This window comes from Strigops habroptila, chromosome 11 (genome assembly GCF_004027225.2).
Source record: "Strigops habroptila isolate Jane chromosome 11, bStrHab1.2.pri, whole genome shotgun sequence".
Lineage (NCBI taxonomy): Eukaryota > Metazoa > Chordata > Aves > Psittaciformes > Psittacidae > Strigops > Strigops habroptila.
In genome coordinates this window covers 1,904,556-1,922,215 of record NC_046360.1, presented here as the reverse complement: position 1 = coordinate 1,922,215, position 17,660 = coordinate 1,904,556, and the positions used below count along the sequence as shown (strand labels likewise).

At 40.3% G+C, this 17,660-nt stretch overlaps 1 protein-coding gene across 9 annotated transcripts in view; it reads right to left on the bottom strand.

Annotated features, from left to right (window-relative positions):
* The window catches only part of HECTD4 (HECT domain E3 ubiquitin protein ligase 4), a 73,649-nt gene extending 56,016 nt beyond the window's left edge, over positions 1-17,633 (bottom strand). For 8 of the 9 annotated variants that reach the window (XM_030500678.1, XM_030500684.1, XM_030500680.1 and 5 more), the window contains exons 1-5: positions 17,181-17,633; positions 5,899-6,416; positions 3,212-3,301; positions 2,731-2,861; positions 369-477 (exon numbers count right to left, since the gene is read on the bottom strand). In XM_030500678.1, the coding sequence (XP_030356538.1) occupies positions 369-477; positions 2,731-2,861; positions 3,212-3,301; positions 5,899-6,416; positions 17,181-17,351 (1,019 nt within the window). In that variant the 5' untranslated portion in view covers positions 17,352-17,633. The remainder of the gene's footprint in view (positions 1-368; positions 478-2,730; positions 2,862-3,211; positions 3,302-5,898; positions 6,417-17,180) is intronic. The other variant, XM_030500685.1, reaches the window with a different exon arrangement.
* Between the last annotated feature and the right edge of the window lie 27 nt (positions 17,634-17,660).

Below are 17,660 nucleotides of genomic sequence, written 5' to 3'. Positions count from 1 at the left end.
CAATTGTACAACTATAAATAAAAAGGTCACTAAACTAGTCTAGAGTATAACCCTCTCAGCAACCCATGTACCATACATTAAAAAAATTGAAATCTAAAATACTAGTGTCCTGGTGCTATATAGTAGCTATTCAACTAATACACTTCTTCACAGGAGGTTGGATTAAATGGCCTCCAGACATCCCTTTCAAACTGATTTATTCTATAGTTCTAGAGAAAACATACTCAAGAAGAACTTCAGATGAGAAAACCAAACATTAAAATAGGATTTAATGCAAATGCACAACATGCCCCAATCCTGTTACATCTAACATGAGAGGTTTCCCAAAACAATAACTGCAGAATAGTAAATACTCAACTGTCACTTACCGCAGAGTACCATGTAATCCAGATCCTAATTTGCTTATTCCTCTGCCCACTGAATTAGTTGTATAAAGATAGAGCCCATCTGCTGCAAGACAGCGCCCTAAGTCTGCATCTGAATCGGGGAGAAAGAACAGAGCGAGACCACCGCTGTAACACAGGGCTGGGAATTCGCCACGGTCATTACGCTGCTGCAGCAGCTACCACAGCAACTGAAACCCAGCAGATGCTCCTGACAGGTCATTACCAAGGGGTCAGAGCCATTTCTTTAATACTGAATTTATTATTCCGTGTTCTAAGAGCTATATGTGAGCTAAGAGTCAAAGTCCTTCCTTTTTACAGTGGTTTCTTTACATTTCTTTCAAGCCTTGCCGAGGTGCCCAGATTATGCCTCACTCACACAAACACTGGGGCTATTTAAATATCCTACTGTTGCCAAATAAACTTAGCAAGAAGTAGGTGCCAGTCACTCAGCTTTTCTTTAGAGATAACGAATGACATTAGCCGTTTTTCCATGATTCAGATGTACATCATCCATTTCTAAATAATTTCTTTTTCCAGTGTTGTGTTCTCATTTCACTGTTAAAGACCCATCTTTGAGCATTATGGCCCAAACTGCTGTAAAAAAACCCAGTAAGTTTGAACTTGTCTTTTCTGCATGCTATTCAAAACTGTAACTACAGTAGGAACTAGACTAAAACACCCAACCATGCTCAGGAACACAGACTACTCAAACAAAGCAATTTCAGGTGGAAAATTCCTTTACTTAAATAGAAAGCAACTTGAACATTTGCTATTAAATGCCTTCAGAATGATGCAAAGGAGCAGAAGACAATTCTCTTCTGCTTTTGCAAGAGGTAATGCTGTTCAGAACTCAGAACTGGCAGCAAGATGAAATACAAGCAAGACTTCTGACTGTGCAAGCCTTCCTGCTTGGGGCCGCTGGTAGAACACACTGTGAGGAAGGAATAACCTAATATTGAGCCTTGATCTAATTTCTGATCCAACTCTGTGCTTCTCTTAGAGCTAGCAAACAGACCCTTCCACCTCTGAACACTGTTAAATTAAGACAAAGAGTATTTCAAACATAGCTTTGTCACTCACAAAGTAATTATTAACAACCAACATGGGACTCAAGTCCAGTCAACCTATTTCAGTTCATGGAATCTGAACAGTCAGCAGGTAAAGAGAAAAAGATCTTGTCACTCTCACAGCAAGAAAGCATCTTCAAAATATAGATGTCAACAATAAATTTGCAGATAGCCTAAAATGACAGCTCAGATTTGTAAATTCCTATGGCTTGCATTAAACTTTATGAGATGTCATCAAAGCTTGAACTAGTGTTTTTATAGTAATGTGAACTTTCTTACTGAGTGCAAAAATAACGAGCAAACAAAGCAGTAAAACCTGAGAATTAACTCAGGGAAAGAAATACAAAAGAAAGCATTAAAAAAAAAAAAAAAAGAACATACAAAACAGATAGAACCAAAACAAAAGTAGAACAGGGGAAGAGGAAAAGAAAAAAAGCCATGAACTTGTGCTTCTGAAAATAAACACACTCTGCCAATGATAACCAGCTACTCAATACAGACAGGACAAAGAATTACACTTACTGAGCGATAATGAGTGGGTAATACCCAAACTCAGTTTGACCTCTGCAAAACTCCCCCTGAAGTCAGGGGGGGTCACTGTACCTGCAGCTTTTCATTGTTTCCTACAACCCGATTACTGGACAACTTAACATACCACCTGATCTTCAGCAAACAAAAAGCAATGTTTTTAGAACCCCATTATCTTGTAATTAAAATCCAAAACATTACACCATACTATCTCTGACGCACCAGACTTCAGATTTAGCCTCTTAGTTTTACTATAAAGCAGGACAATTTTTTCTAGCTGATCCCCAAATGAACTTTCAGAAAGCAAACCAATCATTCCGTTCATTTGAACTTTCAGAAAGCAAACCAATCATTCACATATCCAGTTAGATTAAGTGAATGAGAACAGGTATGGCAATCTAAACTAAACAATTTAATCTTTCTGTTAATGGCGTCCATGTTTTTAAAGCTTCAATTCTGAATGTGCAAACTAAGACAACAAAGTCTTAGGCAGCTGCTGCCCTCCGTTCTCATTATATATCAGGCTTCAAGGCATCGACACACCTGTAATGCCCAGTTCTCTCTATAGATGGTTGTTCTAAATCCTTCAGGTTTCAGGCATTTGCTATGTACTGCACTTGCTTTTACATCCAACAGGAAAGGAGAAATCCTTTGCAACTCTAAAGCTTTACGTTAATTTTTAAACAATTATCCCCACTAAAAGCATCTTGACCTCTCCTGCTAATACTGACAGTCATGAAATAGTTCACCTTTACTTTCACTGCTGGAACTACTGTTGGCATCGGGTGCAGGTAACATGTCTTCAAAGCCCCAAGACACAATATGCTTTCCACCAAGCAAACAAGAGGGTGATCCAGGTCCTCCCTCCAAAAGCAACAACCTTTAAGCAGAAAATAAAATAAGATGCATAGAGAACAGTGATAGCAAAAACTGGCTAAGTCAAAAGTTAAGACAAAGGTATATTTTAAGCAATTATTCGGTCAGAGTTCTTTTAAAGGCATCATCAATATTTAATTAAAAAATAAGAACTTAACACCCAAAAAACAATTAGTAGATACTTTTAGAGTTGACTTCCTAACGTCCTTCTGCAATGGACTAAATTTTGACCTTTTCTAGAGCTTTCAATAACTCTAAGGCCTTTTAATCACATTGAAAGACATTCATCTGTAAATGCACTCACATTTTCAGAGCTGATGTAAAAGTGCTACGGTTGGAAAAGTTGCTACAAACCTGTACAATACATCAGCCACAGGCAAGGATCCCAGATCAGTCTGTTTCTGTAATAGATGCACTGTATGAACAAAGGTTTTCAGCGACCCTCTAAAAGGATAAGAAAAACATCAATTAAAGATGTCTACTGAAACAAGACTGAATGCACACAGACAACAGCATCTATGTAGAATATCATATCCAGTACCATAAGGAGAGAACATCCAAGATATGTCATCAAGCTTCTTTTCTAATTTGCATTTCTTTTCTGGATGATTTTCATTCTTTTGTGGAGGAAGTGAAAAGAGGAAGAGAGGGTAACACAAAGGAAGAATGCTGGTGAATTGCTTGTCTAAATCATGTTATCTTTTCGGGAGAGGGCAAAGTACTGTGTGAGTAGGGAATGCAAGCAACCATGGGCTGTGTCATAAACGACATGTATGGTGAAGGCAATCTGGGCACATGATAAAATACCTCAACCTCGCCTCTATTACAGACAGCTACTTCCAATATTTCTTGGAGCTGATTAATTGTATTTAGATCTCCAAATACAATCTGCAGGTCTTCCTGGGGCTGAGCCAAAGCGTTAGTAAGAGCTGCTGCAGACATAGCTGGAGAATGGCTTTCTTGACTAAAATAGAAAAGACCAGACTAATTAATTGATTAGCAAGCTTCTGATTCCTTTTGCTTCCAAACACAAATTTAGAAGCTTTTCACTTTCTGAAGTGATGCATTTAAATGTATATAAGGTACACTGTAAGTATGTAAGACTACATACTTCTGAAAACAAAATTAAACCCAAGTAGAAGTTGTTTCTAATCTTGCCTAGAAGTGTGTTGCTTTAAAATTTTATTGTGGCATTCACAAACATAGGGAGTTTGTAACTCTAATTAGAATTCTTGTTCATTCATAAGTTGAACACTTTTTCTGGAGAACCTGTGAAATCTATATATTAATATAGTGGGAAATGACTGGGGGTTTTTTTAGAAATAAGGAGATGTAGAGGTCTTCAAAAAATATCTTTCCCAGTTTCTGTTTCAAAGGTCAGGGCATTACGAAGAAGTCATTCTCTGAAAGACGTGGTGGTGTTATTTCCAGGCATAATAGCCTAGCTAAGTAAGAGAACCTTGACTGCATCTTAGGCGTGACAGTAGTCAGTTATGAATTGATTTCTTCAGAAGCATGACTGATCAATTGAAGGGATCTTTTCCATGCACTCCGCTGAATACTGCCTTTTGCTTGCTGTCGCACATGGCCGGTCTTAGCTCTTTAACATTCCTCCTTCATGCCCCCAACCCTGCTTTCCCACTGCCGTTTTCAGCTGTACGCTTTCACTGAGAAACCTCATCTCAGAGAAAAGTGACGCTCGAGACTTTCAAACACCTCAATAAATTATTTAAAGCAATATTTACCCTGTTGTTTTATTCTTAGGAATATGAAGCACCCAAGATTGCGACTAAGAATCTCACTAATAGTCTCATTTTGAAGGCTTTTTTCTTCATAATGGTACCCAACATGACTTACATATTTAAAGGAAAAATTCAAAGCTTTCAAAGGTGAACAGAGCACATCAGGATATTACGATTCTGTAAGCAATGCAAGACAGATTTGCAAAGAAGATATAAGATCAGCCTTCGTTTCAAAAGCTGTATTTGAAATGTAGCTCTTTTACAGATTCAGCTGCAAAAGAACAACCCATACTTCCTAAAAATTGGCATCTGGGGAAAAAATTAATGAGATTGTGTTTATCAAATCCAATTTATCTGAGCTATGTTCAAGTACATTGCCTTTTAGATAAGGCAGTTGTCAATGCAGAAGAGTTTGCCACGAACTGTAGATTTCTCATTGACTTCATTAGAACAAGTACACTAGAAATTGAGTGTTTTACATTTGAATAAACCCATTTCTAAAGCAAATCATGACATCTCCTGAGAACTTCAACATCTTAAATCAGAGTTAAACTTGACAGACAAGGCTGCAATCTAAGAAACATTAAAGCTGGGATTTTCAAAAGGCTACTAGTGATTTTAGACTCACATTCATACAGTTTTGCAGAGCTAAGTTTTGTGTACTCCTCCTCCTCTCCCCAAGCCCCATCCCCTAAAAAGAGTAAGTTTTTATTAAAAGCAATTACAGCCACTTCATCCTCAATAACCTGATGCTGTGCTAAACCCATGCAGGGCACAGCATCGTTCAACCTACACTGGTCAAACTCTTCCCTGGCAACAAAATGGAAAAAGGCCTCCAGATGTTTCACAGGCAACACTAAAATCAAATCTGAACCTAATTACCCCGAAACTTGGCAGGAATGTCTTCTACAGCCCAATGAAGGTGTATAAGCCACAGGATTAATGGGGCAGTACAAAGGGAAAAAATGAGACAACTTTCCTCCATGATAAAAACATTTGGAACCATTCCTAGAACAGATCACTGCAGTAGAAGCAGCAATATGCACAAGAGGCATTCCCAATCTAGATACTTCTGGTTTTACATATGCTAGACACATGCCAAAAAAAAAAAAATCAATGCTTAGCTTATCAGTTCCACTCTTTCCAAACCAAAATTTAAATATCAGAAAGACAAAGACTAGTGAAAACCAAGAACTAGTATCAGTGGTGTGCTCACACCATTTTTGATTCTTACGGTTAAACATAACCACTTACTACCAGCATCACCCACACCATGTCACATCAGCACAGCTTCCTCACCTTGCACAAGCCAAGGCAACCAGGGCAGCAGCAGCATTTTCTTTTTGCTTATACGGAATCTGTTGGCCTGAAGCAGAAGTGTCTTCCAGCCAGGAGCACAGCAAAGACTCTATCCCATTAAGACAGTCAGCTGGTTCCTTAGTCAAACTCAAAGGCTGGCAGTCTCGAAGGCAATTCAACAGCACCTCAGCAGTTATGTTACAGAGAGAAGGGTCTGTTCTACTTTGAGACTGAATGAGGGGAAAGACCAACAGAAGCCCCATCCGTGAAGTAAACGGTGCCTGTTCAGGCTGCTGTAACAAGCCTTGACGCTTGAGCAAGGCCAGAGCTTCCTCATCCCCTGAGCTCTCCCGGTCGTGCTGCTCCTCCAAGGCGAGCTGGCGCTGGGCATTCCAGAGTCCACGCAGGGCGTTCAGGCGGTATTCCAGCAGCCGAGCATAAGCATTGCTCTGGTTTCCACACACCGACCGCAAGCGCTCAGCCAGCTCCGTCGGGTTCTTGGTCTCAAATGTTAGTATCTGAAAGGAGGGGAAAAGTTGGTGTTTATATAGTTTTAATTTTCTTAATGGGAAAAAAAAAGCAGTAACATATGGGTGTAGTATGATTCCTAGACCAGCTCTCCTCTACAACAGATTGTGGGATATTTTGTTTTACATTTCTGGGCATGAATAAAGTTAAATCAGAGGCCAAAGAGCATGCGAGTGGTATGGAGACTGCTACTGCTGAGTCAGCGCTGCCACCGAAGCCTGGGCTTGGAAGGTGCTGACAGAGATTTGCAAATCATGACGCTAAACCAACAGTAATCTAGATTGTAAAGAAAAATACAGACAAAATAGTAACTTTGAAAATAAAGACTCGCCTCCCCAAAGCTTTTTTTTTTAAACCAAGAACTTCAAAAGGACTAAGGGGTGGAAAGTCCCAGGGTCCCTTCTACAGAAACTAACAGGTCAAGAATATTCTGCAGTAAGAATGTATATATTCTAGGTGGAGACCTTTTCAAACAAACCAACCAGTTCTCTAAAATGAACTAAGACTTTTGTTATACCCTCTCCCTCCCCTGGTTTTTTTCCCTCCTCAATTTTACCATATCACACTTGTTTCTCAAAATATTTCCAGCTGCTGCCATAGTTTAAAAACCTAAAAGTCTCATCATCATCACTTCAGACAGAAGAAAGAGGCCTTTTTGGCACTTCCAAGTAAAACTGGAGACAAAGCTGGAACAACAGAAAATGAGTAAACCATGACAGAACGAAACATTTATGGGTTAGTAGCCGGCCCGGTACTTGAAAGAACTCACAATTTTAAGTAATTTATAGACAATTTTTCTCCCTACAGCACAGAACAACAGTCAAGATTAGCAAAGTCACTTAAGCGATTGCAAACTCAACGAAAGCAACGAGCCAAACATTTTCCAGTACTTTGGATCCAGTGTCCAAAGGGCTTCTGCCTGCACATGCCTCATCTCATCCACCCCCAAACACACTCTCTTTGTCCCATTTTCTCACTGTAAAGCTGTCCCTTTCCTGAGCTCTGTTACAAAGGAAAAAAAAAAAGGGAAGGGGAATGTGAAAGATTAAGAGGTGTGGTGGGAAATTTCATAGAGGGTTGTTTGGTTTGGGGGTTTTCTTTTCATTAGTCACACAGAATATGAAATAGATGTTTATGTCTAATTGTAGAATTTTGAACAGCTTGATAAAATGCTTCAGGCCAAATCACATCTGCCACTTCTACAAACACCCTTCCTGAAGTCAGTGAAACAGCTTTTCAGTAGAACACTTACCGTTAGAGTCATGAAAAGTTCACTTTAAAGTAATTCACATAATAATTACAGTTGAATAGATGTTAGCATTGAGCTTGTTAAAACTAATGAACCTCTTTTAATTAATTTCTTCAGAGAGATTAAGAATATTAATCCCTAAGCCACATATTATACATTTAAAATAACTACCTCATGTTAATTTGAGTGTTCTGTTGTCTCAGAAGTAAGTTTAATTGTTTCCTGTTGTAGATGCAATCACTTTCTAAACCAGTTTGCTTTTGACCTTCTTGAACTAAGGTAAATACATGCTGGATCCTCAGCTAAGTGACAACAGCTGCAGAAATGGAGGAAAAAGAGGATTTATGTCTTCATCTTGATAGTTAAATGCTGAAGAAAACAGATCTATGGTCAGACATCACCAAAGACAAGCTGTGGTATGCTTAGTTGGCTTTCCCTTTTAGACTGTACTCCATGGCAGAGAGAGCTACCCATCGTCTTCTCCCATTCCCATGAACACAGTAGAACCCCACAATCCACACCAGATAATATACCAAGAAGTTACACCCACCTGAATTATAAGCACACCACTATATTAATTCACAAGCTTTGTACAACCTCATGTGGACTTTGAACCAAATCTGTACCCAGTATGTAGCGACATGCAGAAGGTTTGAATATTCAAATACATGAGATTTGCTTCACTTCAGCCCAATTGCAAATGCAGCCAAAGACCAAGTTCCAGCTGCAACTGACGAATGTGTTTTCAGTTTCCTTCAAGTTACCAATGTTATGTTTGGTGGGTTCTCACCAACAAAACTGTAACCAAATTGTTAGTGTCAAACGTTTGCAGATATGCTGATGAAAAGCCTTTCCCTGCAGAAGTTTTATTTTCTCACTGAGCTCACAGTTTATAACTTGCTTTATAAGCATAGTATGGTCTGTCTGAAACTGTTAAGAGTGTTGTGCTTTGGTCTTTCATAAAGGAAACATGCACTAATTTGGGTTAACAAATTATGAAGTATATTAGATCCAACAGATTTAGAAGACAGTTCCACAATGGGACTTAGATACTTGAAAATAAAGCCATTTACACCACCTAGCTTTCATACACAGCTTATGGAACCAGTGAAAAACAACCAGTCAATGTCATCTGAAGGTCTAAGTAGGCATATGCACTTCCAAATAATATCAGAATATTAGGAGAACAGTGTAAGTTCATCTTCTATAAGGGAATCTTCACAAAATTTTGTTAAGGCCTGTTTTCCTCAAAAGACATTTTACTACCTAGAGGTATGTACACAGAGCTACCTCCAAAAAGGAGCTTCAAGACCAAAATTCCACAGTGACTGGCTGTGACAAACAACTTGGGAGCTTTCAGGGTTCAGACACGCTCCCAAGATCTTGCTGCATGCCAGGGGACCATTCTGGTTCTCACTGGTTGGCAAAACACACCCCTTCCTAACCCAATGCTAAGGACAGAGCTTCACTTGGACTGTGCTATAGATCCAGCTTCCCTCTGGAGAGCCTGAAGACTTCGCAAAGGAATCACAGCCCTTGCCAAGGTTTTCTCAGCACACTGACTACACGTTTCTTGTATCTTCAGGCAAAGCTTATTACCTTGAAGCCATCTGAAGTCAAAGCAAGATAAAACATAACGCAAGAAGGAAAAACACTAACACACCACATTTATTCACAAATTGTGGAACAGACAACACAACTACCAGTGTTTCTAAAAGACGGGGTGAAGAAAGGAAATAGAAAATCTATGCTAAAACAACATGTGCAAAGATTGAATCAGAAAGGGCTTCCCCAGCCTTTCCCCAGCTGATTCACTCAGCCCTCCCCTGCTCAGAGGCTGCCATCCTGAGCACCTTTTGCCCAAGGCTGCAACCACTAAACAGGGTTTCTTCAGGCTATCTAAGCAGGAGCATTCTGCCAAATTTCCCTTTTTAAATCCCCCAGCAAAACTTAATCATCATCCTTCCCCCCCCTTAAACAGAATCTAAGATGATGACAAGAATGTAGCAACCACATTGCTTTGCCATAAAACAAGCTCCCCAAGCTACTTACATCTCAAAAGACAATCTCTAACAGAGATAGCAGCTTAACAGAAACACTGTCAAGCTAAAAACACAAAGCATATGCTTAAAGGAAGGATACTAAACAGAATCTCAACATGCAGATTATATTCAGAATCAGCAAAAGATAACTAGCCAAGCTACAAAAACAATGTAATTACTATTCTATGAAAAAAAAAGGACATGAAAAAGTGAAGATAGTTCAAATAACATAGTCGTAAAGACAAATGTAAAGAGAATTGAGAAAAAATTATTCATTGTTCATTGGTAGCATTAAAATAGTCCATTTGCTGCTTTTTATTAATGTTTTCCTTAAGAACAATCCATAATATTATTTAAAAAAACCCCCTTTATATTAGAAATGTAGAGTTTTAAGACTAACTTCCGATGAGCGAAGAAAACATGCAGTACCAGTGCACAAAGTGCAATTCTCATGTGACCAAGTTCTTCCAGCATAAATTCCAGTGTCACCGAGACACTAGAATGAGGGGAAGAAACAAAACACCACCACGTTTTAAGAACATCTTTCTCTGTATCTGGTTTTCTAAGTAGGGTAAATATCACATTGACACCTTCTGCAAATGCGAAACCTGCTCTTCAGTCACATTGAAACGACAGTGGACACACTGTGACTCTGCTTGTTGCCTCTTTTCCAACTTTGCCTACTTCTGGCTAGCACAGACTACCTCAGAAAAGTTTTTGCTGGTTAAAGTCTCACACTTAACAGCCTGAGGTGACATTTAATTAAAAAATGTGTTCGTAAAAAGTTAATTGTCACTACTTTAATTTTGCAGTGTCTTGTCCTTAAATATAATTTCCTTGATTAATATTTTCAATCCCTTTTAATACATATCTTAACTAGAAAATGGCTGATGCAAAGTTCAATCACTCAAACTGGTCATTGACATGTTCAACGTCAAGAGGCACGAAAGGTACCTACTTTCAGATACCAGCTATGGGGAGGATGTCATCATTCCTGCTGTACTCAAATTTTTTCCCGTTTCATCCTACTACATGACCTTAACCAGATACTTCTTTCCATTAAACAACATTTTTGCCAATACTGCCCCAGAAAGTAGTCACTGGCATTCACTATTATCAGGATAAAGTGTTTCTCTACTGATAATAAATACTGGACATACTACAATTAAGACACACTAATCTACATGAAGAGTTTAGCCTGAGGTTTTATGACCACATTCGGTAAATTTAAGTGAGCTGCCACTGAAAGGAAGCTTTCTCCTCTGATTAAAATTCCTGTCCCCTCCTCATCCTCTCCCTGGCACTCGCAGTAGTGCCTGGGGGTTGTTTGTGTGGCTTTTTTAAGCTACATTTTTGGTTTAGACCAGCTCCCTGGCATGGCAGAATGGAAAAGAAAGAAGGAATGCATGGCCAATGACAGACATGAACAAGAAGTTTTTGCAATAGCTCTCCCAGCATCCTACCTTCAATAACAGTCTTGGGCTGCATATGCTGGTTTCACTGATAGGTTTTAATTCTACTGCATAGGGAAATGATGAGGAATGAAGCTGTTCACAAAGGTATATTTTCTCCTAAAGTTACATATTGCAAGTGAAAGACTTTAAATCTCCAAAAGAGCATTTCATTCTTTTTCTACATAATTAAATTAGTTGAACTTCACACATAAGGATCACAACTTCTTGAAGGTGGTGGTACATTAACCAATATCAATTAGATCTGTAATAGCCGCCTGAGTATTAAACAAGTATTATTCCTAACTCACAGGAGGAAGAAACCATACAGAAAACCAGAAACAACCTCAAAATCATAAAGTATCTTTAACAGCAGCATGAAAAAATTTAACCATGTTACTTTTAATGCCAGGCTACAGCTGTAAGGTCATTCATTTTTCTTTTACCACAAAGTTAACACATAGGGAGCACCTCTTGTGTAGTTAGTTCTTTTGCCTCTCATATAAAAGAGACTGAATTATAAAATTTATAGATTATTCTGTAAGAGAAATACAAGAATCGACAGTTTTAAAGGTACCCTGAAAACTGAAATACACATCAAAATGTGCACTGCTCTCATAACAACACTGTACACATACTCCCAGGCTTTCACTTTGTGCTGGGTAAAATCCTTTCTGCTTCCAGCAGTTTCTAAAGCCACACAGTAGGAAGCTGTCCTACTGCAAACACTGCCTTGGTTTCTTTTAAAACATTTTTCTAAGCCCTCTATAAGGCTTTTTGTTTGATACGCCCAAGTGTCTGTAAAATATATAAATGTGTGCAAACATTTTCATCCTGATGCTTTAGATACTGAAATCTTACAGGTTCTAGTAGCTGCTGCATACTTGACATTGAGCTTTTGGTTTTGCAGTTGAAAATGACAAGTTTCAAGATTGTTGTGATTTTTTCTGCTCCAAGAAATTTTAACCATATCACCTTGGTCAAAGCCTCTACCAACTCATAATCCTGCGTATGGCAGAACAGCTTTGTAACTCCTCAGCTAAAAGCATGAACTATTTTCCCCTTGTGAAAGCAAAAGAAATGTAATTACTTGCTCAGAAATAAGCGCTAAGAAACCTGTACCTTTTATGCAGTACACAACACTGTAACAAACATCTTTTGTAACTGTATGAATTTACCAAATAACCTTGATATCTGAGGTGAATTACAGAATACAGACAAGCTCTAAACACAAGAGATACACAAACTCTATAAACAGAAGTGTTCTTTCTTCATTTGTTCATTAAAATATTTCTTTGGCTCTTATTTAAGTAGTAGATGAAAACATCTGTGAAAGGTGAAGTAAAATCTTTGTCATTTAAACATCTGAGAGTGCAGAGCACTGACCTGATCAGGCAGTAAGAACTATATTTGGGAAACATATTTGCAAAATTATCCTTTAGAAGCTTTCTAATATTTCTCTACTAGGATAACTAAAACATGACTTCAAAGATAAGAAACCAAGAGGCAGGCTAGTCTGTATAATACAAGTTTAATAAATCCAAACAGGTAATTTTATGACAACTGATGATAACTCAGTAACTCTGCTAGAGATCAAATCACAAAATATTGGTGGTTTCCACAATTATCTAATTAAAGTGAGCTTGAAGAGAAAGCCATCAAGATTTCAGAATCCTCTCAAAGGGCAAGCAAGAGACTTCCAGTGATGCCTGAATGTCATCGACTCCTGCGCACCGCTCACATTTGTAAGGTTCTCTTCCTGTGCAGAATTCACTTCAAGAACTAGCTTCATCCGGTGTTACTCTGAAAGCTATGAATACTTTCCAAGAGGAATACTGGGCTATTTGAAGTGGAAGAGGTTGCCAAAGGCAGGACCAGGACAGCTACCCGGCTGACACAAATGCCTGGATCAGCAGTTCCCAAGCTAGAGGCCATGACCCCAACAGGGGTCATCCACTTAGCGAAACGTCAATTGTCTATGCCGGCATTAAGGATTTTTATCTTGACAGAGGTGAAGCTTGTAGATGGAAGTAAGGTCACAACAGAAAGATTTGGGAAGCACTGACCTAGATAATTATAGAGAACTACTCTCTTCTTCAGCAATCAGGGAAAAGCAAAGCGCTGCTTCTAGCCCGTGAGGAAAATAGGTGAAAGCTTCAAGTTCAGCAGATACCTTCAAGTCTAAATCATTTTGTCAGAAAACACACGTTAGTCACAGGACTGGCACATGCAAAAAAAGAGCACTGGACTTAGTTGTGCAGCTTCTCCCTCAAGGGCCAACCCAGACCACACTGGAGGGAAGAGGAAAGGACACCATCTTTTTTTCAATTTTATTTGATTATACTTTTACATTTGATTAAAAATAAGGATCTGCTGACAGCTCAGAGTGGGCATCGCATACGCTGTCCTACAATAACAGAGCTTGACCAGAGTCAAAACATCAGATGAGGGCAGACATATTCACAATCCAGGCAGCTACTGAGGTAAGAGCTACACTTCCAGCTTCATGTTAAAAATGTATTAAAGGAGGAAAAATAAAGTCAGCTATTCAGAACTTTCCCAGGCTATGCAGAACAGCAGGAACAGATCTCCAAATACGCTCTGTTAGGCTGTTATGTAAAACGTAGAGTGCTTACAAGTTAAGTGGAGTGACACATAAGGTTGTTCTACTTTATACTGTGACTATATATTGAAGATTTGTCTTTCTTCCCACTTATTTCCGTGTGGAAGAAAATAACTGAGCCTATCACTAGTTAGCTGAATTGAGACTGTGTGGTTTAAGGGATCTCTCCTTCAGGCCCATCCCTCCTGCCCCACTCCCAGGAGTTCCTGCCTGTGAAAGATGTTTGTGGGGAGGATTCTGGAAGTGCTGCAGTTTCCACTGTGGCACATTAAAGAACAGCTCATCTTCCATATGGCTGTCCCTCCTGCGCAGGCACTGACATCCAGGGTGGAGACCGGGCGAAATGTCATGGCAACATCTTCAGGTGTTACTCACCTCAGGTTGTCTCCAAGAAGCAGAAAGAAACTTTGCACTTTGAAAGTAATTTCTCTGTGTGAAAGGCTTTAAACTGAGGGTGCAAAGCTTGCATAATTGCTAACTAATCTAGGTCTCTTTTGACTGGAAGATTTTATTGGCAAATCCACACCAGCAGCAGCTTTTACATGTGCATCATTACAAACATCTATCAAATTTTTAAAAAGTGCCCCCTTTCTTTTTGTTCACACATATTCTTTGTAAATACACTGACAGACAGTTTAAGTTGGCATACATCATTTACATCACAAAAAATAAGACAAAAACCCCCTCCCAACCACTCTTTAAATCTAAAAATACTCCTAGAACAAGTTACCTTCACATGAAAGGGAAGGTTAACACTTTCATACCCTATCATTAAGGAAAAAATATATATATTTATATATATGCATATATATATGAAAAAATAGTAGAAGTTGTATGGGAGTCAAGATAACAACATAGTAAGTTTTCATAAGCCTTTCTTGGCAAAATACCGGTACCATAACATTTTTTTCCTCTCCTTTTCTTTCTATAGACAAAACCTTTTAACAGAAAGACAAAGGAAACACATCCAAATACACTGACATTTTTCACCAATGAGCTCTTTAAAGGGATATTCAAACTAAACAGACCGGAATGGCTGTCTGTCCCCTAGAAAATATTCTATTTCAGTATACTATAGTTTTTAATTAAGCACATCATATCAGAAATTCATTCAGGGTTCTGACCACCATTGATGAAGCACAAGAAGTGTATAAAAGAAGTTTACTAATCAAAGCAGCAGCTGCAGCATCTCCTACCCTTGTCCAGTATCATATCCCAAGAGATTTCAATGTGGACCATTTTCACATATATTTATTACATTGCACGTAGGAGTAGAACCAGTGCAAATGAGCTACTCAGTGTATTAGTTGATGGCATGGCCACACTTCAATAAGATGCATGCACCTATTTCCACAAAATGGCTCCTCAAAGCCATTCCAGTTTACCAAGGCAGCCCTTTATAGAAAATAATAATAATAATTACATTTTTAAAAGGCAGATAAAAGTTCTGAGCTAAATAATTTACATTTACACCACTTGAAATGTCACTTTTTTTAACCCTAACTCCTTAATACCAAAACCTATAAACTGTTGTACAAACAAGATCTGAAAAATGTCACTTGCGGTCATCAATTCTTTCAGTGGAAGGGAATAAAAATGCTTTAATAGTCTGTGGTTTAAGGTTATAGGTTAAAATAAGCACCACAGCAAAAAGATTTATTTATTTGAAAGTTTCATGCTGCAAAAATGAAAAACAGAAAAAAAAAAAATCTCTGAAACTGGAAAAATTACATGAATCAGTGGCACAGGATTGCTGAAACACTCATTATGGAAGTGTCATAAAGGATAAGACACAGTAACACTAACTCCATCCCTATCTCCCCCAAACAATTATAGCTCCATAGACATTCCTACCACTAACAAGAAATTCTCTAGAACTGAAGTGTTTGTTAAGTGAGTCTGTGTGTCAAGTTTCATGCTGGAACATACTTCTGGCCTAGCTTGCAAGATCTTAAAATTAAGGTTTCGTTTGGATTTTTATTTGGATTTTTGAGGGATATCTTCCTTTATTAGGATATAACAGAAATAATGCTGTGGGAGCATGTATTTTTCTAACAGAGTTATTAGACTTGATGCTGCTTCTAGAACTATGTAGAGAATTGCAATATTTTCTTGAATACAAGCTGCACTGAATGCCAGAGGAGACTCCGATCACAAGGAAGACTCATTCCATGTTTATACACAGAGATAAGTCATCCACCTTAAAAGTCTCTTTTCCTGTTCATGTGATACTTGCCAACATCCATTTCATGGGAGCAGCTCATGTTCCCATCCCAGTGTCACATCACACAGAAACGAAAACGCACATTCAGCAAAAAAATATCTTTTCCCTAGATAAAGCTGTGGGAAGTTTTTATAAACACCATAAAGATTCCACGTCATGAGGTGAACAATGATGCTGTCAGAAGTGCAAGGCTGGCTCACAGGTTCTTCACAGCAACACCCCAGAGAGCAGCCAAAGCCTCACTAAAGTGTTTTTCGGCCTAAATGCTCGTGACCTAACATAGCACACGGATAAAGCTCCTGCTGAACCATCCCCTCTCAGCTCACACCACTCAGCTCCTCTGACAAAGACCCTGTGTCATTGCAAGCCACATTGCTGGAGAAGAGGGCGGGGTGAAAGAAGAGAAGGGAGGCACAGAGGGAGGAAAAAAAATGCAGTCTACAAAATAGATGCAACCTACAATCGGTGACATTCAGTCCTTCACTGTCTCCTCATGAGATAAACCAGCCGTACCATCTGCCTGCAGCCAAAACCACCAGCAGCTTTGAGAAGGTAAAAAAGCTGGAATGAATATCTCAGCTGCCCTCCTGGCCCTCTAATAATGATCCCTGTCAACAGCCTAAATAAAGCACCCAGACACCCCAGTATCCTGAGCATCTTATTGTAAGGCTGATTAATTACAAACCAGCTGAAAGTAACAGCAAAAAGGTACAAAACCATGAATAAAAATAAGTGGGCCAAAGGCCACACTGGAATACATGACTGTGGTTTGGATTTCCTAACCCTGCTGATTCAAAACAAGGAGGTAGCACCAACACTTCACCCTCCATCTTCATCAGCACCTCACCACCCTCCTGCCCGGCTCCACTTTCATCATTATTGGAAATAAATTAAGATTGACTTAAAACAAGTAGACTGCCTCAATACCACTTGGCTCCACAGCCCAGAGCTTTCACCCTGCATCCGCATCCACCATTCTCCATCCCGGCCCCACCATCCTCCCCTAGTCATCCTCCCTGCGCCCTCCCCCGCCCCACAGCACCATCCTCCTGGCCTCAGGCCCCCACTGCCGCCGTCCCCGCTCCCCCGAGGGCATCCTCCTCACCGCCGCCTCGCCTCTACCTTGTCCTTCCCCTCAGCTAGGGGGTCCGCGGGCCCGGCTCACCTCCAGCTCGGTGTCGCCGGGCTCGGCCACCCCAATGATCTCGCTGGGCAGTTCGGCCAGGTCGGTGACCCGGATCAGCCCGTCGTGCAGGAAGATGGTCTCCTCCTTCACCGACAGCCACTGGGCCGAGTCGGTGGCCGCCGCCGCCGAGGCGCCCGCCGGAGACCCCATGGCGCGGACGGCGGGGGGGCTCCGCAGGGCTGAGGCGAGGCGGGTCCCGCTACCCCCCCATGGCGGGGGCAGGGCGGGGGCAGGCGGGTCCCCAGCGGCCTGGGTGCCGGACAGCCGGAGCGCGGTGGGGAGCAGCGAGGAGCGGCGCGTTGCCACCGCGGCGCCGGCGGAACGGGGACCTCCGGGAGCCGCCGTGCCCGCCCGCAGCCACCACGTCCCGCTCCCTCCTCACACACACAGGTGACAGCGCGACGCCATGTTGGGGGCTGAGGCGGGCCCGGCATGCACCGCGCGAGGAACAATACACCC